Source organism: Vidua macroura, chromosome 11, assembly GCF_024509145.1.
Source record: "Vidua macroura isolate BioBank_ID:100142 chromosome 11, ASM2450914v1, whole genome shotgun sequence".
NCBI classification, from domain to species: Eukaryota; Metazoa; Chordata; class Aves; order Passeriformes; family Viduidae; genus Vidua; species Vidua macroura.
Genome location: NC_071581.1, coordinates 18,350,297 through 18,376,529, shown reverse-complemented (window position 1 = coordinate 18,376,529; position 26,233 = coordinate 18,350,297). Strand labels below are relative to the sequence as shown.

Below are 26,233 nucleotides of genomic sequence, written 5' to 3'. Positions count from 1 at the left end.
TCTCCCCCATATAATTCTTTAACTTCTTTATTAGTGCTTTATCAGGAACAACAAATCCTTGCCTGCTATGAAGAATGCAGCACTTGGCAATGCTTAACTTCAAACAAGGGATAGAAGACTGGAAATCAAAGTGGTAATGGAATTTGGAAAAGAAACGTCCTTTATCTGGAATTGCCACAGATCGTTCCAATCTCATATCAGGCTCTTTTCAATCCCTTTCCAGCTCCTACAGTAATCTTAAAATTCCCCTGTGTTCACTGTAAGCACAGGCTCATTTCAACACTACATCAGCCTGATCTTTCCACCAAGTGAAAAGCAGTTTTCCTTGTTGAAGCCTTTGGAAAACAGGTGGGGATGTACTCCTCATTCACGTTGGATGCTGGTTTATAAAGAGGTCTCAAGAGTTATCAGCATACTCTCTGTGAACCACAGAGAACTCACAGTTCTGAAACAAATTCCTACAAAATGCTGCTGCACCTTTGCAGATGCTGTCACAGTTACCACACACAGACCCTGACATGTACAAATCAAGGCCATTTTAGGGGACTGCTCTTACACTTTTCATTAAATAATTTACAGAGAACATGAAGGTCTGAGAAACCTTTGAAAATCATCCCATATATTTTCACAGCCATACCAGGTTAATTTGAAGGAAAAAGTTAGAAAATGCCCTCCCAGATACTGCTGATCTTTGAAAATTCTGCATCATCTGAACTCCTGATTCAAAAGTAAACCACTTTTCTGGCACTGAAGGAGATGCTGCTCCATATCAATTATCTTGGAGACAGGAATCAATTTTTAAAGGGCAAATGAAAGGATTGGCTGCCCATTATTTTGTCTGTGCTGTACACTGAAGGATTAACGTTCTGCACAATGCAAGGAAATGGTTTGTAGCTGTCACAGAGGAGGACAGATGAACTAAGGAGAGAAAAGGAGAAGTTCTCTACACTGGTTCAGAAACTCTCACAGATCAAAACAACTTGCACCATATTTCATTAGCTTCCTTCCCTTACTAGAGAAGGAGAAGGGCACAGTATTTTCACTGCTTTTTAGCAGCAAGTGACCTAGAATTCTGAAAACTGAGCAAGTGGCAGAGAAATGCAGAAGAAAGTACTGGATTTTATTTTTTTTTTTTTTAATTCTAACTATAGGATCAGGTTAAAAAGGGAAAAAACTCAAATCAGGAGCTTATCTGCACTAGATACTCTGGGTTTTGGAGTTGAAATAAAAAAATCTAAACCCACAGGTGAGACCCAAGCATTTTCCTACTATGCACCACCAAAGGACAGTATTAAAGTTTCTGTAGCGGCTTGTGAAAATTCATCCTCAGGCTTTCTCAACATGTATGCTTTAAAAAACAGGCACCACTTTTCAGGAACACTCACAGCAGCTTTAGCAGTTAAAACTAGGAAGGAACAAAGACAGGAAGGGCAAGGGGTCACGTTTCATCAGAATTTGACTAAGCTCCAGCTTAATGTGGGTTGTGCCTTCTGTTTGAACAGTATGGAAAAAACACCATGACCAAAAATTCACAATCTTCAGGAATCTGAAAACAGTCCTTGGAACAGAACTCTTGCGTACTTCCCTGGGATGGCTCCACTCAAACCAAGTCCAAGAGGAGCAGGGGGAAGGCAAGTCCTGCTGCAACCACAGGCAGAAGTGATGGCTCTGAAACTGGAACAGGCTTCCACCCAATTTAAACAAAGAAAGGAAAGAATCTTGATTTCTTTCAGTCTTAAAGTGAGACAAACAAAATGATCCATCCACACTGCTGTAGCTAACAAGTGGGATGGGGGTAACTGCTTTATTTCCAAGTGGGAAGTAAATAAAGATGTGATACAGAGCCAACATATTCCAGACATGTCACCTCAAGATCACCCCAAGAAAGGAAGCTTGGAAATGAATGAAAATCCATGTTCCCCTCATCTGACAGTGCTATCAATCAGTGTTCTCATTACATTTGCATAAGCACTTGCTTTTAATGAAATTCCTGCACACTGACTGGAAGAATGTTGCTAATTTCACATCCTATGTTACAAGACTATTTAGTTCACTAGTTATATGCTGCTGAAAGCTCTTCCTTATTTTCATGTTCCAGTAGCAAAAAGAACATTGTAAAGGATATTTTCCCAAAGTACTGCTGCTGAAAATTCTCTCTCACTTTTATTCTCCCCTAGTACCTGCAAATTTTCATAATTCCTTTTCGAATCATGAGAAGAAGGAAGAAATCCTACCCCACTTACAGACCACCAGGGAAAGGCAGCAGTGGCCATACACCAGCAGATCTTGCAAAGAATCCTGAAGTCAATTTGAGCTGTATTGAATATTTCCAACCATCCACATTGAAAAGAAAAAACTCGAGTGTGTACAGACATCATCCAATTCTCCACTCACCTACATGGTGCAAAAAGTGCATTATAAATTATGAACTCTGATAGAAAGTCTGACCCATCAAGGTCTTGAGTATGTATTTAAGACTTCCTGCTTTTTATGGAGTAGAGCAACACTGGATTATTGGGTGAAGGATACCTTCACATTTCCATCTTCCATTTTCACATTCATTAAATATGTTTTTAGCTTGATCGATATTTAAAAAAACAGGATACAATGCACACAAAGCTCAATCTATAGCCTTTGAAAAAAAAATCTACATCCTGCAAAAACCCTGCAGTCTGACATACAGCTTTTTCTATCTTTGGGTTCACTTAAATCCACTCATGCACATGACTCTAAAGACAGCCTGACAAAATATTTATTAATTGAAAAATCTCAGTTACAGCAGCACTTCAAGTATGAGAATTATTTCCTACATTACCCTGTTCACATTTCATGTGGATGCTACTATTTTGTCTCACTTCATTTATTCTATTACTTGTTTATACAGCACAGCTTAACAGGAGTCTCAATGTTTATTTTTTTGCTAGTGTGAAGATCTCAGCATATCCCCAGTCTTTGAAAAGTCTGCGTCATGGCTAAGAATAACAATTTTGAAAGACTCTGCACTGTGAGTTATTTTGGAGTAAGTTACTGTCAAAGTAAACAATATTAAACAAGTCCAGTCCTTTAATCCAATTCAAGCCAGAATTATGGCAGCTTACATTAATTAATATGTTTATATACTGATGTGAGTACATCCTTAGACATTCACTCTGGGGTAAAACCTGTAACTCAGACACTCAGGCTCTGGGTGCCTGGCATGATGATCGACCTTGTGCTCTGGCAATGAGGCCTGAGGCATACATGGAAATTTGTGCAATGACACAGGTGTGCACTGCTGCACGTACCCCAGAACCAACACCATCCCACAGCTGAACTCACAGTCCAGAGAGCTCTCTGCATCCACAGACAAAGTGAACATAATGGAGTTCTCCACTTAAAAACAGCTGGAAAAAGCCCAGCTCATTACGAAATATGCAACATTGGCAAGTAACTTTTAAAAAATCACTGTGAATTTTGGTTTCAGACTGCTAGAATTGATCTGCTACACAGATCTCTGAGGGTACTGAAACTTGGGATAACTGACAGACCCTGGAGCTGAGTGCTGGAACATAACACAGAGACACTGCACCCTCTTCTGGCTACAGCACCCTTGGGCTGAGCTGGGGCCTTCCAAACCCTGGGAACACCATCCCCAGGCAGCAGCTGCCACCATCCCAGCCTTCCCTGGTCCCCAGTCTCCACAGAAACGCCCACAGGCTGCGCCCTGCCTGCAGGTTCATGCTGAATTAAATTTCCAAGCTCAGACTGGGCAGTGGCAGAGCCGAAAGGCAAAGTCTGGTATCTCAGCTGCGCTCCCCATGTGCCTCCTCCATCAGCTCCATCAGTCACCTCTGCTGCCTCCCCGCCCCGTGCCAGCCCTCACAGCACACAGCCAGCACTCAGAGCAGTTGGGCAGCTGCAGTTTTATCACTGTTCCACTGGAATCCTGCAAGGCCTGGGGCATGCCACCGAGCAAAGACACAAACCCATCCCAGTGTGGCAGCCGTGGGTGCTGCAGTCAGCAGGTGGCACCACGGCCTCACCCAGGCTGGGCCCTCCCAGCTCCCCAAACTCCACTGCATGGAAGCTCAACCTGCATCAACCAGTGAAACAGGTTTGCAGCCACTGCAGAGGAATCGTGACCTTCTGAAGAACAGAATCAGGCTGGAAATATTTCAAGTAAATCCACTGAAAATAGCAAGTAGGATAGAGGGGAGCACTTCTTTCCACAGTTCTTTCCCTTTCAAAGACCTCTTGAAAAACATTAACAAGCTTCTACCATTTCCCCAGCCTCTAGAAGGCTAGCAAACACTAAGGGAGCATCAGCAGCAACAGCCCCTCTGATCTGTCTGCTTCTTTTAACCAATTTAAAGGATGTTTTTCTTCAGCTTCATTTGATTATAGCTAGTTTAGACATCACTTTGAACAACAGAGAAGACCTCTTCATACAGAAATTAAAGTCTCTTTACAACCATATCTTGTAAGAAAATTATATAATGAATTTACATCTACTGTTCTATTTTTGTGTCCTTTTATACAGGTCACTGTCATAAATCAGTCTTGATCTTCTAATAAAGACATGCTAATCTCCTTCACTTGTCAACAAGCCTTGAAACATCTGACCACAAAGTCTTTCTAAAATTTAATTTATGAAAGAAGAATAATCCAATTTACAGTTATATGCAAGAAAAAAGTCACTGGAGGAACCAAGCTTGTCAGTTATGACTGGAGAAAAGGGTGACTAAACAAAAAATTCAGTGTAAGGTAACATTTTGAATGGTTACCACATATAGTAAGGTGGATTCCACTACCAGAGCCAAGAGATAAGAAATGAAGTAATTGGAAGCAAACTCAAAACAAACAGAAGGAGATGAGCCATGCAGTGTGGGGAAGTGCCTGTGGGATGTATAGCATCCATAGTGTCTTTCCTATGGCAAAAGCCTACATGGGTGCCATCAGCTATAAATGCTTGGAACAGAAATGCATGAAATTTCTTATCTCTTGTTTAGGAATTCCCTAAGCTGCAAATCTTTGGAGATAGGATTGGATCATGAAAAAATATCCCTGTACATACACAGATTCCTCCATAGAACCATGGAATCATTTAGGTTGGAAAAGACCTGTACTGAGCACTCAACAGAGAGCTGTGGGCACAAGTAGGGGTGGGGGCAGCAGCATCCTGCACTTGGGGAAATTGCAGAGTGCAGGGGAAGAACCACAAACTCCCTGTGTGACCAAGGTGCTTCTCCTGTCCAGGGGCACTTAAGACCCACACGGCGGCTCCAGGGCTTTAGGCTTGGCATGTTAGAGGGAAAAGTGGAGTGGATGGGCCTTCAATAACAGCCAAACCGGGTGACAAAAAGTGAAATGAGCAACAGACACATGGCACAGACCTCACGTGATTCAGAGTGCAGGAACAAGGGGTGAGGGAGCCGGAAGATGACTGGATATCAAGTTATTTTCTATGTTTAGAGCTGCAGCCAGTTACCTTTTAAACTCATCATGATAAAATTCTGATTTGCATGTCACCATCTCGCTGGCTTGGCTGTCGTCACGACTCCTGACCCCACCAAATACATAAAGCTCAGAGGCAACTCCACAGGCCACTGCCCCAAATCTGAAAATCCAAACGAGGAAAAAATATTAATGCAGTGTATCAAAACCCTTTTGCATACCCGTCTGAACTTTATCCATCTTTTCCTCTATTATTTATTTATACACACAGATGCCTTAAATATCCAACAAGATGAGTCATGGATATTAATTGTAAGCACCTAATTCAGATCACAAAAAAAAAAAAAAAAAACACCCAAAAAAAACCAGTAAAAATATTTCTCTCTAAAAGTATTCTGAAGTTCCAATTGAACTATAATTTCTTGTTTTCACTTTGCATCAGGGAACTAGTGCTTGTAACACCAGGGCTGTGTTTCTACAACATCTGTATTTATTGCTTGGATGCTTGTCTTTACTCAACCACATGTTAACTACAGGCCACCATGACTCAGAAAGACCTGGTGAGGTTCATAGGCCATCTTTCCCAGATTCATCAGAAAAAGGACACTTTCCTCCCATCAGAGGGTTGGAAAAGCAATCTAGTCCCCCCACTTCCATTTTCCCTCACCTCCTCTCTTTGAGAGGACAGATTGCTGTCCACTGCTGAGTCCTGGGGTCGTAACACTCCACAGATTCAAAGAGTTTTCCATAGGAGCCTCCACCCATTGCATAGATTTTCTTCTTCATAGCTGCATAGCAGCCAATCTTATGGAAAAAAAAGAAAAATATATCTGAAATGACACACAAATGCACAGTATTGAGAGCTCAAAGGTGCCTATACACACACACACACAGAGGCATTTGGGTTGCCTATACCCCATGTCAAACATGCGAGGCATAAAAATGCTCAGCCAGTTTTGTTTTGGTGTATAAAGACAAAAGAAGCTGCTCATTCTCATTTCATTTTGAGACTATTTGCTACAGCTTCTACTTGAAGCAAAAGATTAAAATACATATTTTTATGCACACACACACACACACATATATATATATATATATATATATACATACATATATCTGCATTGACTATTTAACAAGCAGCAACACAATAATATAAGATGTAGTTTTTACCTTTCTAACCATGGTCAAGTCTGGCTGCTTGGTCCAGGTCCGGCTATAAATATCATAGCTCTCCATAGAGATCAGCTCCCTTTCACCATCCTCACCTCCCAGAATATACAGAATCCCATCAATCTCTACCACACCAAAATTATGTCGTGCCTAAGGAACATCAATAAAGTCAACATTGAAAAACATAACTGCCATTGTGAATAAATGAACACAATCTTATTTTTCAGAGTATCTGTCTGGAAAGTGCTATTGGTATTATGCCTGGCTTTTGTTTTCTTTTGTTTTTTTTTTTAATGGTAAAGTCCTAAACACCAGCATAAGATTATTAATTTAATCAACTAAACAAAACAAAGGGTATCAAAAGGAAAAAAAAAAAAAAAAAAAAAAGCAGAGCAGCAGAACCCAAAGAGACCACATAGAAAACTAAGAACAGAGCTTGGCCATATTTCAGTTCCCATAGTGGTGGTCTCCACAATGAAGCTGTTGCTTTCTGGTCTCTCTAGCAGCAAAGCCTGGACCCATTCCCTGTGCAAAGGCAGCTCTTCTATTTCGTATGTATGAGCCCAGCTACCCCTCAGTCTCACAGCAAACATATCACAAGCAGGAAATTTAATGCATCATAACTAAAACCTACATGCCTTTGTCAACCAGAGATTGCAAAGAGGAAATTCCTGTGGTAAACAACTTCTTAATAAACACCCTGTGCTGATTTACAAAGATAAAAACACAGGTGTATTAAGGATATATGTTTACAAATAACAAACTGTTACTTTTTGATGGAATGTAATTATGAAGAAGGAAGCATTAACTCAAACCAAACCTAAATATGTCTGTGCAAGCCAAGTTCTGTATGTTGGCCAGTCCTCTGTCCATCTTTTCTGCACAGTCCGATCCCTTTGTCCATCTCAGAGGTCTCTTGTTTTAGAAGGCCAGTACACGCAGAACATTAAGTATACTACAGGACTGATTCATTATGAAATTCCTGACATTTTGTAGTTCATCTTACAGTTAGCTCTTCACCAATTGTTTAGTTTTTCCAGATCCAGCAGTCAGCATCAGACCACAAGAACAACAGGATATAAACCGAAGTCAGTTTGTAGCATGATTTTGAATGTGTAAGATGCAAGCAACTGGAGATTCAGAATAAAATTTTGCAGAAGAAAAGGAACATTTTGCCAAAGTAAAAACTTAAATCCCAACAGTTAGATAGAGATCTTGCCTCATGCATTGGTGGTAAGGAACTCCATGAATTGGTGTCTGGATCATATTTCTCTCCAGAGCTTAGCGTTCCCTTGTTTTCATCCTGACCACCAAGCACAAATAAAAATCCTTCTGTAAAACAAAATGTAACATGATCTTAAGAACAGGACTTTAAGAAGAGGACTCACACCTGCACACTGAGCAAAACAACATGACTGGTGAGCTGTATTCTGGAATTCACCAAGAGATCCAGGCCAGTCACAGGTCAGACTCTGGACTGGAGAAGGTAAAGCACATACTTACATCTGACTCAAGTCTGCCCCTGCAGATACCCTTCAACATATTCAGTGATGCAGCAACTAGAATTTACTTAAAACATTAAATACTCCTGGAGAGACAGATGTAGCAGATTCCCACAAAATGTTGCAGGAATAGTGATTTTAAGACACTCAGATGACAGGGATTTTCACAGAATCAAGTACAGTTTTGGGCAGACAAAGGGGAAGCATGAAATAACCCCAGTGCAGTCAGTCTTGAAGAAAATATATTATTATAAGCTGTATCTCAGATTTTGAGGCACTGGTAAGTTTTCATAACACTGACTTTACAAAGATGAAGTTCCCCTTTACCTGCTGACAATACTCCATGATTGATCCTTGGAATACTCATAGGAGCAAGTTCAATCCAGAGCTGTCTATTGGGATCATAAAGAGGACACATACACCGCATCACTGAGGTTGGTTTCCGTGATCTGAACACAGGGTGGGGAGGGAACAAACAGAAACAGAAAGACAAAGACAGAGTTTTACGAATTCACTGTTAACACCTCGTGTCCAAAGCTGGCTTGCTCTTGTTTTCGTGTATATTCATCACATGGCATTTCCCTGGTAAGGAGAAGACCCCCAAACCAAACATGTAAATTGAGTTTGTACAGACTTGGAGACATAAAAAGCTGATTGACTTAATTCCTACTGTATATGCCTGTAACCTTTTTTATGAACTTTGAACAAGCTAAGAAGAACTGATAGAGAGTATTAGTAATGTCTGAGTAAAGTGATTCACAAACTGACATGCTAAATGTTATCTGAGTGGTTTACTATGCTTCTATAAAGAGCTAACATCTAAATGCTAAATTTATTTAAACAAGACTGAAACCTCCCTTCTCCTGCAGGGGGTACTTAAGAAACAAAAGGGATCCTTGTGTGGAACAGGAATTTTCACCTTATCTCAGATGCACCAGTAATGACTTTTTTTTTTTGAAACCACATCTATTATAAACAAAACTGTTTAAAGCACATGTTCATTACTTCTAAGTTTTGTTATAGATGCTTTTCAGATCATCAGAAACGATTCTGTGTTTAAGTTTACTCAGTTTAAAAAAAAACTAGCCAACACTTACTGAACAAACAACCCTACTCAAAGTTTACTACATGTTGAATGTCAGAAACAAAATAACTATTTATTGCTGAATCACCCCCAAAGGTATTTTAGGTGTGTCTGACCAACTAAAACAAACTCAAATGCTAGAGAGTATCAAGTAATAGGTGCACACATTCTCTGCACTCCGTGTTTTCAGAGAGCCATGAGTGCTGGCACGGGGACCAGCTGTCATGGATGGCACTGCACACTTACACTCTCTCTTCCCCCCCAACAGTCACGATGCACTCGGAGTAGCCCCGGGGCTTGAAGGAGGCCAGCATGGCCTCTCCCTGCTGCGGGGGTGTCAGGGGGATGTTGTTGCACTCCTTGACGATCTCGCGGACCAGCGGCTCGCTCATCATCTGCTCGCGCAGATACGCCGCGTCCAGCCCCGACACCCACACTGCCGACATCACATCCTTCATGTGGACCTGGGGAGACAGCAGGGACACAAAATCACCGCCAGCACGGAGGCACCCGGACATGCAGATGCTTCTGTGCTTAGCAAATACTTGAGGGTTTTAGATACTGGCAAGTAATAAATTATACAAGACAGTGTTAGTAAGAAAATGCACCAAGTCCTCCAAGTTTCTCTATAAACATGCTGCTTGCTTTCCCATCATCTAAACAATATTATATCATCAAATGTCAAAATGGTGCTTTTTTTTCTTAGTGCCTATTAAATAATGAAGGCAGCAGATAATATACCATCCACACAGCTTTCACCCTTTTACTGCAATGCCGTGGTCTGCGTTTCAGGCAAAATTCAATAAGTCTATAAGATTAGTCATGAAAGAAACAGATCTATTTCAAGTTCCCACTGATTAGAATGAACACTCCGATTTGCGCCATGTTCAAAATACAAACATTTGGATGTCCTGACCTTTCTGGATTCTGAATCATGAGAAATCCACCTAATCACCGCTTCAAAGACGTATCTTTCGTTTCCAACATTGAGCTTTTCCATCGACAGCACTTCTTTCAGTTTTTGAGGAGTCAGTTCCAAGAATTCCTCTGTGCTGCTGACATCTCGAAAGTGAGTTTCCAGATACTCTGAGGCAAGGTAGTGAACATGATGCAAACAATAGTGCAGTGCAAAGTCCCGAATACCAATACAGTTCTCAGCAGCTATGCAACCTTCTAAAAACTCACAGCAGAGAGTTTTTAAGTCTGTAAGCAGCAGGAGATCAGCTGCCTGTACCACATCTTGGATAGTTTCTTCATTTAGCCTGATCTGCAAGAATTAATTTAGAAGTTATAGCTACTATCACTCATTTGTTCCATGACATGCCCGCATTCATTACACTCATTCCCAGTGGCTGAAAAATGGAGTATTAATGCCAGTGTAAGAATCAGGAGAAACTGATATGACTGCTAACCATTAATTAATGAACACAGGGTTGGAAAGGCATTTGCTTGACAGAAGGTGTGGAGCAGAAATTTTGATAAGTTCCTGAAGTAACCAACCATAAAATTGTTCATCTCATCCAGGAACCTAAAATGAGTTTTGCTGTAATAAATAAATAACTTTTTTAAACACACATGCAGGAATGAATTTCAGGTCAAACCTGCCTTTTCTTTTTCTGCTGAGAGCTAAACTTGTTCAGCAATCTCAATCTGATTCCAAATAAACTAGACACACCAACTTTAATTCCTGCTAAGGCTCCTGGCAGGCAGATCTGACAAGAGGCCAGAGAGCTGGGCACGAGGGGCAGGGAGGGAAGGTGCCTGGTGTACTCCTGGATTACACTGAGGTGTAATCCTCACTGATGGGGTCTCCATCTCTGTGGCTACCAAAGCAGTCCTCTGTCACAGCTGACAAACACTGTCTGTTTTAAAGCAGGTTACTGAAGGTAGCCACCAATTTTAATACAAGCATTTGACATTGACTCTAAATTTTAAAGTTCTCCCCTGCTGCACAAGAAGAGGAGACAACTCCTGCAGAGCCTACTGCCTCTACTTCATATGCACAGGCCCACTCTGCAGAAGCTTTATCACAAAACTTTACACATCTTTCAGGATAGCAGTGTTAAAATTCAAGTTATTTTGCCAAATAGTCCACGTGAGGTTTAGGGTTTTTTTAATACCATACCTGCCCACTGAAGATGTAGTCTAGTATCTCTTTCATGATATCAACAGATATCCCTTCAAGTTCAATCTTGTACGTTGAGCCATCATCCTTTGGAGGATTGTAATTCAATTTTGTTCTAAGAGAAGAGAAAAGGAAAAGAACGAAGTTCAAAATCTGGGCCTTGCTTGCTGTCAGTTTCTGAAGAAGCTGAGATCTCAGAATATGGATGTCTTCAGCCACGACAGAGATGTTAAAACCTTTCAATGTGATGGAAAAACTGTCCCTTGAATTAGCGCGTAGGTATGGCCTCTGATACTGCTCATCACATTTCCAAACTGAACAAATCTCTCAGCCTTACAAACTACCCAGGCCATCAAAGAGCCAAAGTATGTTTTATCCCAGCTCATTCATCACAAGCATTCAAAAATTTCACTCAGACCTTCCAACGGAACAGCAGCTCTGCTGACAGATGAAACACAAGAATTTGCTTTGATAAAGGTGGGAAAAAACCTAAAGCAAAACAAAACCAAAGCTTTTTTTACCAAGGAAGAAATAATTAGAGTTAGCAGATGTGATCAGAATATTCACTGGCAGCACAAGCATTTGGATTGCATTACCATTTTGTGTAGTTTATGATGTTATCAGCCTAATGCTGTGCTTGGCTGTAACCAAGCCATGCACTCACAGTTGCAGGGAACAGCCCATGTGCTGCTCAGCAGAGCTTTAAATATTCATCTACATCAGTGGACACTTCACTTACAAGCCATTTCTTTAAACATACCAGGAGCACTGTGATGTGCCTGTGAATAGAATGGTGGAGGCTAGGGGAAAAGATGAGGAAGTAATAATAGCACAGCAGACACTTTGCCTTCTAGCAGCTGTCAGTGCAAACACTTCTTCCAGGAGAGACAACTTTAAGTGTTCAAAAGGGAGCAGCATCCACCAGTTTGGTGCCAACAGCCACAAGAGCTAATAAAATATCGGTTTTTAACATATTTTTCCACAATTTGGTCAATGAAGAATACATTATATAAAGACAAGAAAATTTGTTTCCCTACTTCTGTGTATATATAGTGACCTACATCTATACCACAGCACACAAAAATAAAAGCTTTTAAAACTTTTTAACATTCCTTTGAATATATTCTTAGATAGAATCAGTTTCTTAATGTGAAAAGCTGTGGCTTTGCTAAGCTGAAAGTGTCCAGCCTCCTGCTATCCACACTCATGCTAAGCAAATACATAAATAGGTCTTAGCTAAGGGCAGATTCTGCCTCACTTACTCATATCGGAATAAATTAAGTTTCTCACAAAATAAGCTGTAACTCACAGCAAATAAAACCTCAGTCTGTAAGGAGCTATTTTAAAGTGTGAATAAGGGGTAATTTTAGCCCTTTAGTTCATCATACTTGTGGTCCTGTCTTCACATCCCTTTTCTACTCTGCAGAACACCCAGAGATCGCAGTGCCCATGCACCAGGGCTGGAGCTGCTTCACCCTGTCTGTAAAGCACCTGGCACAAGTTACAATACAAATAACAACAACAACGTGGCGTGGGTTAGGAAATTGTTTATTTCCTAATACCTGGAAGGAGATTAGGAAAATTATGTGACTCCCATTAAAGCACATGCTGCAACAGCAGGCACTGATTTACAGCTTGTCAGCTGAAAACTCCTGCCCCAAATGTACATTTCCAGCAGAATGTACAACGTGTTCCCCAACCCGAGCCATCCTTGCCCATGTGCAATGTGCATTTTCCATGTCTACAAGCTCCAAACGAGCCACAGAGCATATACAACACAGGGCAACATGCTTCTTTACACACATTTTCAAATCTATCCAAACTACCTCCATTTACACTTGAGTTCTGGGATTCTTGGTTTGTAACAAAAGGCACTTCTGGATTCCTAGGATGAAACTGTGTTTTCTTTTAATTTAACATAAAATGTATCAAGGTTCACAGTGTCTGGCTTCCTTCAGTAAAAAAGACGGTTGGGTGATCCCTGGATCTCACGAGTCAGGTAGCTCTAAGTAGCTGTTATGATCAAATACACAGCAGCATCTACACAGAACCTGGGGTGTCCAACACATTGAGGGGCTTAAAACAGGTCCAAGGCATATAATAAGCATGTTGATGCCAGCACTAATGGGGAGATTAGGGAAAGGACTCGTGCTATTTATCACTAACTTTCATCTTAGCATCACCTGTACACACCCAAGCTAAATCACCTTATTGCGTGGACTTTACACTGACGCCTCCTGGTAACAAGAAAGTGTTGTTCTGAGTTTTTGGGTCTTATCGGGGTAGATGTTCTAATCACTGTACACTTTTTCAGACATCAACAGTTTGTGAGTTGTAAAGAAATGACCTAGGCCCTAATGCAAGGCCAAAACATGAAGCCAAAGCAGAAAAATAACCTTGAGAACAAATCAAATTACTTCAAAGTTACAGACACTCGTATCTAGGCAAACCTTATGCAAATGCTTCCCAGTTCAGATTAAGTTTTGTTCCTATCATCTGTCATGGGAAGCAATAGTGATGCATCTGTCACATGATTTTAATTTGTTGGTTAATAAAATATAAGGTTATTTATTTCAGTACAAGTTCTTCTGAGCTATGCCAAGAGAGCAATTCCCAAAGGCAGCTGGAGGTACTCCTTGTCACTCACATCAAAACTGCAGGACAGCTACTGGCTGTTGGGAAGAAGGGAGGAAAAATATGATGGAAGGACATATTATAACCAGGTTTGGGGCTGGAAAAGTGTAAGAAAAAAAAAATCATGAGTCCAAATGGAAAGAAAGCTGAAGGAGGAGAGAAAAGTAGGAGGTGTGCAAGCAGAGGGCGAGGAGCCACATCTCCTCTTGCATCACCCAGCACCAGCTGTGACCTGCACCCACACCTCGCCTGCAAACTGAGGCCTGGGCATCCCTGTCATAACACCAGAGACAGAAGGAGAAAGTTTCCAAACGTATTTGTTCCCAGTTCAGAAAGACAATGGGCAGCACATGGAGAAATACTTAACCCTTGCCCACTATCAAATTTCACTTTAGAAAGTAAGTTACCAGCTATGCTTAAGCAGAGGCTTTCCATTCTGTCAGCATCCCAGAAGGACGATGCCTTCTTTATGCCACGCTCCTCCTCAGGGTGATTTATTCAGCCTGTGATTTGTGTGGCTGAGAGCTGGAAGTGGCAACCAGCAGCCCAAGGTGCAGAGATAGGCCAGCTGCAGCACAGCTGCTTCTAACACAGGCATGTGACAGCTTCCTGCTGCGGACAACATTTCTAATTACTTCAAAAGCACTCCAAGCTGCCAAACCACAGCTGAAAAAGCTGCCTCAGTCGTCCTTAATTCAGATGGAAGACCAGAACATTGAGATCTAGAAGGAAATAACCCTCCCAGCCAACCAAAGCCCCCGTGAGTTGGGAGCAGAGCACAGGCAAGACAGAGCTGGAGGAAGTGAAACAAGGCAACTTCTTCATCCTGTTTTCTCAAGAAAATTAAATTTTGAGCAACTTGACTCTGTACACGTTTTAAAACAGTAATTTCCATTTTTTAATTAAGATCAGGATTGTAAGTTGAAATTGCTTCCAGTAACATAAAACTGTTCTATAAATGCTCAACATCCATCCCAACATCTTGTGCCTCATCAGAAAACTGCTGGCACACACAACACCTTGAGCCAGTGGCATAAGAACAAATGGGTTGATGTTGTGTTTTGATGTTGTCTGTGTGACAAATTTAGAATCTGCTGTTCCACATCACTTAAGGAATACAATCCTAATGAGTCATCTGAAATGCTCTACATGAGGCAGAATGAGGATAAAAATTCCAGTACCTCTTCTGTATATGTAAGCAGTATAAGCAAGGTGAATCCTCAAAATGAAAACACAGGCTCAAGAACTGATGTTGATACTGCTGGGAACAACAATTTACCTCTAATGACATAAAACAGATTCAAGTAATAAAAAAAAAAAAAAAACCACAAGCAAAAAGCAAACCAACAGGTAAATTAAGATTGTCCACAGATCTTGTTAAAATTAGGATGGAACTTCCAACTTACGGTTACTTTAAAAGAGCAGAACAAATCAAAGCACAACCAATGCTTCTGACCTTACAGTCAATCCCTGTGAAAGCACTGTTGTGGGACAGTTAAGATTTATAAGAAGCAGATTGAAAAAAAAAAATCCATGTGTCTGAAAACTTGGTTTCCTTACATTTTACAGTGGAAACTTTATAGGAGGGGAATAATCGCTTTTAAATACCCAACTAGACAAAACAACAAACTAAATGAAAATTCAAATTAAGGAATTGGCCACCACCAACACCACTTGCTTTCCTTAGTCAGACATAATTTTGTGGGAATATTTTCATCTTTGAAATCTCTGCCTTATCTGTAAACTACTAAGAAAAGACAACTGAAGTGTTTTTACAATGGTCACATAAGTTATACAGAGAACAAGAGCACAATTCTTGGAAAGCTTTAATCCTTAGAGTGCTGGTATATTGGAACCTAAACAAAGAAAACACCTGTCTGCAAAGACTGTGCCTACGAGAATGCTCCAGACCACATTCACCACAAGCAGGTTGTTGATATTTACAGTGAACAGCCATCAGAAAATCTGGGAAACAAGAGACAGATGCTTTGGGTTTGATGCTTGCAACACAAAACTTTTACCTGCTCTCACATCACCACGGTGCAAATGCAGTTTGCTGACCTACTTACACTGCAGGGTGTCAGGAACCAGACAAGAGGGAGACACTTGTCTTTTGGAAAGGAGCTGTCTTCCCAAATTAATGATTTTGCTCCAGATTAGCCATTAAGGGCTGGTCTATACATGCTTTGCCAGTATTGCCACACTAGCGAACTTTAATATTCAAGTAGCAAAGCTGTCCTTTGAAACTGAAGGACAGTAAAATTGGGGTTTGATGATTTATCCTTTACCTGCACCAGTGTTTTGTCCTTCTCCAGAGAGCAGCAGCATTTTAAAATGAAGTTGGACCTCCAACAAATGGTTCCAGCAAAGACATGCACCAAACCTAAAACATGCTCACAAGGATGACTCAGTCTCAAAAATGACAAGTGAGTACTCGGAGATTTTGCATCACTAAGGAGAAAACAAAAAATCTGCTTTTAATGCAAACATAAGGTCAGTTTAGTCTCCTGGTCAGGGCTTCTTTATGTAGGTTTTAGTCTTTCAAGTAGAAGCTTTCCATGGTAAATCTAATTAAGTCCTAGTTAGGACTGACCATTTTAATGGTGAAGTTTTTAATTTGTCTGCCTTTATCCCTGCAATGTTTTCTCCCATAAAGGCTGGTCTTTCTACGTGCAAAAAAACTCCTTAATAATCACATTATTAAACAGGTCAAACATAAAAACATGATGCAGCAGTTCACTCCACCCACTGCCATCCTCCAAAAAGATATTTTACAACCAAATCAGAAGGTTTTCTTTGAGGTCGCACCCTGGCCTTTAGCACCACACATAAAAGTCAGTCTTCACCACACCCTGCAAAGGGTGCCAGCTCTCAGAGCGTTTTGGCTGTGCCTCTGCTATGTCTCTCTCCTTAAGATTATCTCTAACTCCAACTTCAGATCTCAAGGCAAAGGAGTCCATTTAACAGCTCAGCACAAAAAACTTGCAGAAGTTGCTTTGTTTTCTTTAAGAGAAACAAAAACTATGACGTATAACTTAATTTTTTCAACTATTGAAAAGTTTAAGTCAGGCAAAAATGTAGCTTTCTCCCTTTCCATAAGAAAAGGAACAAGGCAATTCCTTCAACAGCAGCACAGGGCATATGTACAGGACTCATGGGCTTTGCTCAATGAAGAGCTTGTTTACCATGAAAATCTGAAATTACCCTGATTACACTGAGCTCATCCAGAGCTAGATTGTAATCTAAATTGGAAATCTACCCTGTATTAGAGTGTCTTGCCTAAACATGTGAGTTAGCCCTAAGTAGACAGAACACACACTCAACAAACTGTGCCCAAGGACGGACCCTGGCAGTTCTCAGCAGCACCAAGGACCTGATGTTTCATTTCACTTTGGGTTTCTTTAGCACAGAAATCAACCAGGCAACTGCACCAGCTGAGCGTGCAAACAAGTCAAACACAAGCAGTGCAGATCAGCTGCTGGGCACCTGTGGGTCTGCACCCCCTGCATGGCACCAAGCTCAGCCCAGGCTCATCTGTGATGTGGTGGAGCACACCTGGTTCAGCAGTCGCTGCTCATCTGTGACACAAACACCTGCTGGCTTTAGAAAGGTGGTTTGGGTTTGGTTTTCTTCTGCTCCACTTGACACTCAAGTCCACTCAGTGAACTGATGATTCCCAGCAGTGTCACACTTTTTAGGTAGCAGTTTGGAACCAGGACTTCCTCAGAAAAACAAGGGAGGACATTTTTGAAAGAGAGATTTAAGCCAAGAAATGAAGAGCATCTTACTTGAAATATGTCTTCTTTCAGATTAACTCTACTTTTAAACTTGTTAAAAATGCTTTTTTAGAAGAAACAAGTACAGTGTTATACAGTACCTGTGCTGCTAAATTTGCTGTTAAATATATTTAAGAAACGCCATGCTGTGTAGCATGTGTCTAATAACCCAAATATTCCTGTATTATTATTTAATTTATTTTATTTAATTTTATTCCTGTAAATATTATTATTTAATGAACACAAATAGATCTGCTGGGAAAATCTGGATTAACCAGGTTTTTATACCTCACTTATCCTTACAGCACATGGGAGGAATAAGCAACAGAGTTGGAGAAAGATTTTCATAATTAATGGTAAGTATGAAGTCAAATGGACAAAATTATAAGCGCATGAGTAGTGTTGTGGAATAGCTGGAAGATGTTTGGAATCCATCTGAGGGAAGCACTGGAATTCTGGATATGCCCAGAGCTGGAAAACACAGATCTGCAAGACTTTCGCAGAAAGCAATGCCACAGCCAAGAGGAAAAAGGAACCAGGAACAACACGGATTTCATCAGCACAGAAGCCTCCAACACAGAGCACTCCCCATGTCCATAAACAAGAGCTGCACCAGGCAGCCCACATCGTCCAGGGGATGTAAACCAACATGCCTGAGGACATAAACCAGCCACCAGCCACATGGGATTAAGGACATACTTCCTTGATAGGGCCAAGGACTTTCACAGCTGTGCATAAGCAGTGATTTATTTTGGGTTTTTTGGACATATTAAGCCATGGAAAAGATAAAATATAAGAGGCAAAGACAGGAGTGGAGACTCCCCTGTGCATGGATAGCACTACATTGGTACTCAGTATCAGCACAGAAACTTCTGTACAATATTCAGAATAAGAGTCTGAAGAGAGCGAGGAAACGAATCCTTTCAAACCATTAATTACTGTTCATATTTGCCAGTCCACCCCAGGAATAAGTTCCTTTAGTAGCTGCAGATGAGACCAACACAAACAAAACAGGTTCAAAGAATTAAAAAAGAACACCACCAAAAAAACCAAAACACAAGTGAAGCATTTCTGACTCATCAGCTCCAGACACATCAGCCCTGTTCCAGCCACAAATCAAGGGAAAAAAAAAAATAAAAAAGCCTCTTTTAATAATAAAAGTTTTGCCAAACAAGGCAATTAATGCAAGTGTAAAGGCAACCTACAGAGTATAAATTACCCAGACATCCCAAGCAGCCCCATGCTGCCACACCTTCCATCCCAGCTCATCTCTTACGTCAGGCACACAGATGAGCTGCGTGTCTCCAGATACAAAGAAAGGACAAGAAATTTCATCTCTAGTTCTCCTGGGTAAACAAGATGCTCTGATTCCCAGTTCTCCCTCTGCCTGACGTGTAGCAGCAGCCCAACTGTATTTTTTTACTATTTTGGGCTGGGTAAGAGCCTTATGGCTTCTTCCCTTCAGGCGATCTCTAGGGGCTTGTTGGAGCAGGAATATAATTAACAACTCCCCATTCAAGCCTGGTATAGTGACTTCTAAATCCCTTTTCAAACCATAAACTTTTAACATACCTGTATCACTGTTGCCCCTCAACTGCTTATCCAAACATAACATGCATGTAGGCACTTCTGAGTTGTGCCAGGCAGAGAGTTTCTGGCCAAGGCAACTATTTTGATTTATTGCCTCTCAAAGCCACAGAGACTTTACAACTCAGCTACCACTAAAACATAATAGATAGCATTTCAATTTAATTTTTTTTTAATCAAAACCAAAACAAAACGATGCCAAATGTAAAAAACAGAGTCTGGAAGCAAATTCCAGCCTGATCTGTTCCTGACTTCCTACTCCCAGGGCAGCCTCCAAAGCTCCCAGGAGACTGCCAGAAACAAACTTCTCAAAAGAAACCTTGAAGACAACAATGGCTTTAGAGCCCTCCTTGACAGTGCAGTTACCACAACACCACCCTGCACACCCAGTGAAGAGGGAACAAGCCCTGGCACAATTACAGCATGATTTGGCTAAAGCAGAGCTTGGGAGCAGGGAGTTCTGACAACCAAACAGCTCCCACCTCCAGCTGCCATTTGTGTTCATGACTTCAGTATTCATCCTAAATTGAAGAAAAGTTTTAAAACACTATAAAAGATCTCTATAAATGTCAGTAAAGACCAAAAAGGTACCAGGAAATAAGCAGCAGAAGTTCCTGGCATGTGTTGGCTCCTACTTGACCTTGTTCTACAATATTTATTGTCCAACAGGTGTAACAAGAAGTGCCCAGTGACACCTCTAGCGTGCAGGAGGGACATCCTGTCCCAGCTCCCACACCAGCACTCATGGATGCTCCCAGACATACTCACACAGGGATGGAGACTCAGCAGGCTCCCCTTGTGACAACTGCAAATGCTCTAAGTGCCAGCACACAGAGGAAAGGGCAGGAGGTCAGTGATGGGGGCCATGTCCCTCCACATCTCCATGGAAATCTATTTCAGCATTGGCTGTGGCTCTGCAGGGTCTTACAAGGTCTGCAGTGTTTCAGAGATGTCAGAAGGTTGAACAGGACAAGTGAGAAGATGCAAAGGCTGTCAGGTTATTTCTGACCAAAACCCATTTACAAGCAGTACAGCTATTTATAAGTACGTAAAAATAACGTGAACTTAACCTCACATTTACATTCTTGTTTAGTTACATTATGCTCCTCTGAAAAAAGATTTAAATATGATTATTGGTCCATTACTGAGTTTGAAAAGCCTTGGGGAACAGTATAGAACACATACGGCCATCTGTAATCTGCTCATGCAGAAGGGTGAAAATCAAAGACAAAACTTGCTGAGGTAACAAAAATGTCTTAATTCAATTTGTAATGCAGCAGCACAATCCCTGCATGTAACAACATTAAATTTGTCTAAGAATATGGGCTTAAATATCCTCTTTGTTGAGGTAGTTCCCACGTGCTGCCTGTGATCCAGGCAAGCAGACAGTAAATGAGCAAAATAGAAAGAGGTGCAAGTTTCAGCTGGCCAGGAACGACTCATGCCAGACAGTGACAGATCTGTTCGGATGGGAACATCTGCTGCTACTGCTCAGGATACCAGGAATGCTCGGACCAAATCTATCCTATAAAAGGTTGGTGGATCTATGCCACGACTCAGGCCAAACTTACTAGTGCAAGCATGGTTTGTTCAGGGAAAAGCCCTCTCACACCAATGCAATTTACATCAAGCCCTGAAACTAAATAAATTAAACCAGGGCAATGGATCTACACTAAGGCAATTGCCAGGATAAAGAATGCTACCAAAAAAAGGGAAGGTTTGTTACAGAAGAGAAAACCAAGAGCTAACCTGGCTTGAATATAACTGCTCTGGGATGCACAGCAGCATCACCTTGAGCCAAACCACACTTTGTCCTGTGGCGGTTTCTTCCTGAGGAACCCTCCTTTTCTCAGGCTCAGGAACATACCACAAGATGTTAGAGATATGCAGGGAGACTTCTGTGCTTTGTAAATGGCAGGATTTGCTCCAGGGGAACACAGAGGGATTAGATAAACCTGTACATATAAAGGAATTTTGTAGGAATTCACACAACCACCCCAGACCTCACTGGCTTGAGAGAGCTACAGACCACTTGGCATTAAGCAGTTGAGGCAAAACCTCAAGAATCAAACTACCACAAAAATTAAAATTCTTACTGGTCCCACAAACTGAAAATTTTAAAATGAAACAGGCTTTTTTTATTTTTCTGTACTTGCAGAAGCCATCCTATGGATCAGACAGGCAGGTGGACATATAACAATAACACCAATAAAACTTCCATTGTGTTTCTGTGCCCCGTCATGCCTTTTTTTCTCTCCCCACTGAAGCTGCTATCTTTGAGCTGCATGGATAATCCAGTTGCCAAATAACTAGTGGGAAAACACATCACTATAATTTACAAGTGTCCTACTCATAACCAGTCAGCCAAACAGCTTCCATGCAAAACTAAAAAACAGGTAACGCTCCTCTCTCCGTGGCTGCACAAATCCTTCAGCACACACAGACTGCTCACACCCAACCACCCCCTCACAAAGTCCATGCCTACTTATTTTCCTACTCACACCCTAAACTAGGCATTCATGCAAACCCTACAGTTTCTGAACTCACCCACCAACTTGCCCACAGCCACAGCACATAATGAGACAGCCAGACACTGAAAACACTACATCAACTCATACTTCCACTGCTTCACTTCAAGTTTCACGTAAATGCTTATTTTTATTCCATGTTTTCCTTCTGAAATTACTTAATGGATTTTTCTGAGCTTTATATTGGAATTTTTCAAATGAGAGCAATCTGAATCAATTGGCATTTGGAGACTGTAACAGCCTGTGGTACCAGAGCTTTGGAATCAGCTACCCTTAAAATACAGGGACAGGAAATTCTTGTGTCTCCTGCAATAATTGTTTATATAGAGGCCTAAACTGATTTGCACAGACTAGGTACAAGGTGGAGATTAATTTCAACTTCAAAAAAAAAGCCACTGTGTTTCCTTGGCTGGAAACAGAATGCTTCAACATTGGCAACCTACCTGACCAATTCTACCCAATGTGAAAACCAGCTGGACTAAGAGAGAGATCCTGGAGTGATAAAAAGAAGAGAGACAGGCAGCAAGTAAAAATTAGGCTCTGCAAAGGTAGGTAATACAAATGTGTTTCCTAATATGCCATACGAGAACTAGGTATTTTTAGTTCTTTACATCTTGAAAACCTGAGGAGAAGACATGAGTAAGCTTAAAAAAAAAACAAAAAAACCTCACATTTAATCATATTTATATATTAATGCAAGTAACCTACTTTCACACATAGTTAATGAGTTCCTTCATGAGATTTGAACCTGAACAATTCTGAGTTTAAAAAAACCACAACTCTAATGACTACAAGTTTAGTTGCTAATGTAGTTGTGTCTGGAGCTCTTATTCCTCACACACAATTAACCCATGTTTCCCAGTACATTTTTTAAAGATTAACAAAATGCAAAACTTAAAGATGAAATTCTGTGAAAAGGCACTTCTCCATAGGATAATCAACAGTATCTTTTAGTTAACCATTTCTTTCACAGTAAAAAAATAGACATTTTCTGTAAACTCATCCTGCTGTAGCAGTAGAACAGCAGTTTTTCCTAGGACATGACCTCTTACCACCTACAGCAACTCTTCTGAAACCTAGTGTCAGGCATATGGTCATCTAAAATATGATGCCCAATGACCTAAAAAGCATTCAGGCATTTTGAAGAGTATGAATCAATGGCTCATTTCTATTTCACATCTTTGATTTCCTTCACCACTGTCTTCCAAACCTGCTTCTCAAGACAAGCAGTGACAAAAAATTATTAGTAGTACATAGGCTCCACCATGACCTTTTTGCAAATTCTTGATGATCTTCCTTCTATAAGCATTTTATTTCATTTTATATCTCAGTTCTGCTAGCTTGGTGCAGAGAACTGTTTACTTAAGTCTGTGCATGATCACTGCTATTTAAAAGTTATTCACCAGCCTCATATTCTATTTATTATTAGTTTATTTTTGTACTTGAAAGTGTTAAAGTTGCACTACAATGGACACCCAAAATAATGCATCGCCTAAAAGCAGATGCTATGACACTGCACAAGATTGCATTTTTTCAGATTGTAGCATAAAGAATTCCCATCCTCACCTAGCAAAAAAAAATGCAAATTTTATGACAAGTTCACAGGAAGCAGCAGCTGGAAGAAATGTCCAAACAGTAAAAAAAGTCCGCTAAAGAGTCATGATAATCCTGTGTTTAAATGGTACTGAAGGTCTGCTCCTACTTTACATATGAGGACAGAACAAATGCCTTTATTTCCTGCAAATGAGTGGACTTAAAAACCCTTTGAAATTAACCACTTGTATGTTTTGTTTACCCGCTCTGACATGCAGACATGTACCATAACATCTCGTGGAGGGTATATTCTTTTCACTTGCTGTCACTGGACTTGTCAGCACTGAGTGTGATGGGGCTCAGCCTGGTGTCAGCAGGACTTTCCACGACCTGGGTTTCCCTGCACAGCTGCTTGCCAGGCACCTCAGAAACCATGACTGTGCTAATGCAGCTCGTCCTCCCCAGCACTGGCTGTCAGTGGCACAGTTCTGACTGCACATGCTGGTGACACCCCTGCCAAGAGCTGCCAGCGATCCTGGCACAGCCAGGCTTTGTCACTCTGGCAATTTCCAAGTGATGTTCTTAGATGTTGTGGGGGCACAAGCGATGGGGAGACAAACCTGTATTTTTGTTTTTTAATTTAGAAGCTAATGTACTTCAGACCTCATGATCACCACCTGGAGCCCTGTCTTGCCAGAAGGCATTAAAGGAGGAAAAAAATGATGCTGAAGTGCTGACTCGGTGCGGCCGAGGGACACGCAGAGCCCAGCACCTCACAATGTCCCTGGGATGCTGCCCCTCGGCCGGACACCTCCCTCATCATCCTCACTGTTCACCCTTCAGGGCTTACTTGTTCACACCGGGCGCCTGGCAGCAATGAAGTTGTTGGGGGGATTTTTTTCCCCTGGTGGGTGACACAGCCTCTCAGAGCTGGAAAAGCAGCGCAGTGATGCCGAGAACACGACGGCTCCTGCGGAAGGGCCCGGCGGCACCGGCCGGAGGCAGGGAAGGAGGGAAGGAGGTGGCCCAGCAGCTGCTCCCACAGAACCACAGAATAGCTGGTGGTGGAAGGGAGCTCTGGAGATCACCCAGTCCAGCTCCTCTGGCAAGGCAGGAACAGGACAGGAGCTCCTACCTGGAGCAGGTGACACGGGAACGCGTCCAGCTGGGGTTTGAATGTCTCTGGAGAGGGAGACTCCAACACCCGCCCTGAGCGCTCGGGCCAACTCCGGGCCGAGGCGCAGCCGGAGTCCGCAGACCCCCCCGCCGGCCTTCCCCGGCTCCTTCGTCCTCACAGGCGGCGGATCCCGCTCCTTACATAACCCCGGCCCCGCTCCCCGCGGCGCGGCCCCTCCGAGCGGCCGCCCGGGGGCTGCGGGCCCGGCCGTACCTGATGTAGGGGCTGGCGGCCGCCAGGATGTTCTTCTGCACCGGGATCTCCTCGCCCTCCAGCACCAGGTGCGCGTCGCAGAACCGCGTCTCCTCCCGGAACGAGCTGAGCGCCCGCAGCAGCCGCGCCGGGTGCTGCGGGTCCGACACGGCGCTCGGGCCCGACATGGTGCTGCTGCCGCCGCCGAGCCGGGCCGGGCCGGGCCGGCTCAGTCCCTGCCCTCACACCATGGCTGAGCGCCCGCCCGCCGCTGACATCATCTCCCGGCATCATCTCCCCGCGCCGCCCCGCGGGGGCGGCCCGGCCCGGCGGCCCTCGGGCACCGCGGCCCCTCCGCGGGCGGGGCGGGGACGGCCCGCGGAAATCTCGGCTTTGTCTCCTCACGGCTTTGGAATGTCACTGAAGGAGGTCCAGAGAAGGGAAGGGAGCTGGGGAAGGGGCTGGAGCGCCAGGAGGGAGCTGGGAGGGGGGGCTCAGCCTGGAGAAAAGAGGTTCAGGGGGACCTTCTGGCTCTCCACACCTCCCTGACAGGAGGATGGAGCCGCGGGGGGGTCAGAGTCTTGCCCAGGCAACGAGCGACAGGACTACGGGAAATAGCCCTAAGCTGCACCAGGGGAGGTTTAGGCTGGACATTAGGCGAAATTTCTTCCCGGAAAGGGTGATCAGACATCGGAACGGACTGCCCAGAGTGGTGATAAAATCACCGTCCGTGGAGATGTCTAAGGAAAAGACTGGAAGTGGCACTCCCATGGTCTGGGTGACACGGTGATGTTTGGTCATAGGTTGGACTCGATGATCCCAGAGGTCTTTTCCAATCTAATTGATTCTGTGATCCTGTAAAACTGGCCTTTTATTTATTTATTTGTTCCCTTATATGAGCTGGAGGGGAATGTTACAGGCGTAGACACAAGGAAAAGTAAGACAATGAGAATTAAATACAGCAAGACTCATTGTGGCAGTGTCCCTTTCCACAGCTGCCCACTGGAAATGTGGCCTTTTCCAGCAAAAAAGATCTTTAGAACAGTTCACATGGTAAATTTTAGGCCATTTGTTATCATGCTTAATTGCACATTAAGAGATTACTTGATTCCATCTGCTTCCTTAACAGCATCCAACATTAAAGTAGTGAAACTATTTGCACTGAGTGAAAGTGTTTCACAAACTGTGATCTGCTCTAAAACAGACACCCAGCTGGTGTGTAGTGAGCACAGCAGCTCACTATGCTCCCTGTGCTGACAGGCACAGCAGCACTGGGATCTCCCAAATGGATGTCATGCTGCCCATCCCTTCACTGGGAAAATAACATTTTCAGAGGGTCTGATCTAGTAAAGCTGTGGTGGGTCACGTGCTTTTGTTACTTCCATTACTTCAATTTCAGTGAAATGTAACAAAATTCTATCATTCATTCAGTTTGATGGTGTCTCCAAATAATTTTACCACTCGGAAAATGAAGCGGGGTACCTGGAAACGA

The 26,233-nt window shown here is 42.4% G+C and overlaps 1 protein-coding gene across 1 annotated transcript in view; it reads right to left on the bottom strand.

The window, feature by feature from the left end:
* The window catches only part of GAN (gigaxonin), a 28,463-nt gene extending 3,489 nt beyond the window's left edge, over window positions 1-24,974 (bottom strand). Inside the window, exons 1-9 of the mRNA XM_053987804.1 lie at window positions 24,763-24,974; window positions 11,315-11,429; window positions 10,106-10,456; window positions 9,436-9,653; window positions 8,433-8,554; window positions 7,816-7,935; window positions 6,604-6,746; window positions 6,101-6,237; window positions 5,468-5,596 (exon numbers count right to left, since the gene is read on the bottom strand). Coding sequence (XP_053843779.1) covers window positions 5,468-5,596; window positions 6,101-6,237; window positions 6,604-6,746; window positions 7,816-7,935; window positions 8,433-8,554; window positions 9,436-9,653; window positions 10,106-10,456; window positions 11,315-11,429; window positions 24,763-24,929 — 1,502 coding nt within the window. The 5' untranslated portion in view covers window positions 24,930-24,974. The remainder of the gene's footprint in view (window positions 1-5,467; window positions 5,597-6,100; window positions 6,238-6,603; window positions 6,747-7,815; window positions 7,936-8,432; window positions 8,555-9,435; window positions 9,654-10,105; window positions 10,457-11,314; window positions 11,430-24,762) is intronic.
* Window positions 24,975-26,233: the final 1,259 nt, after the last annotated feature.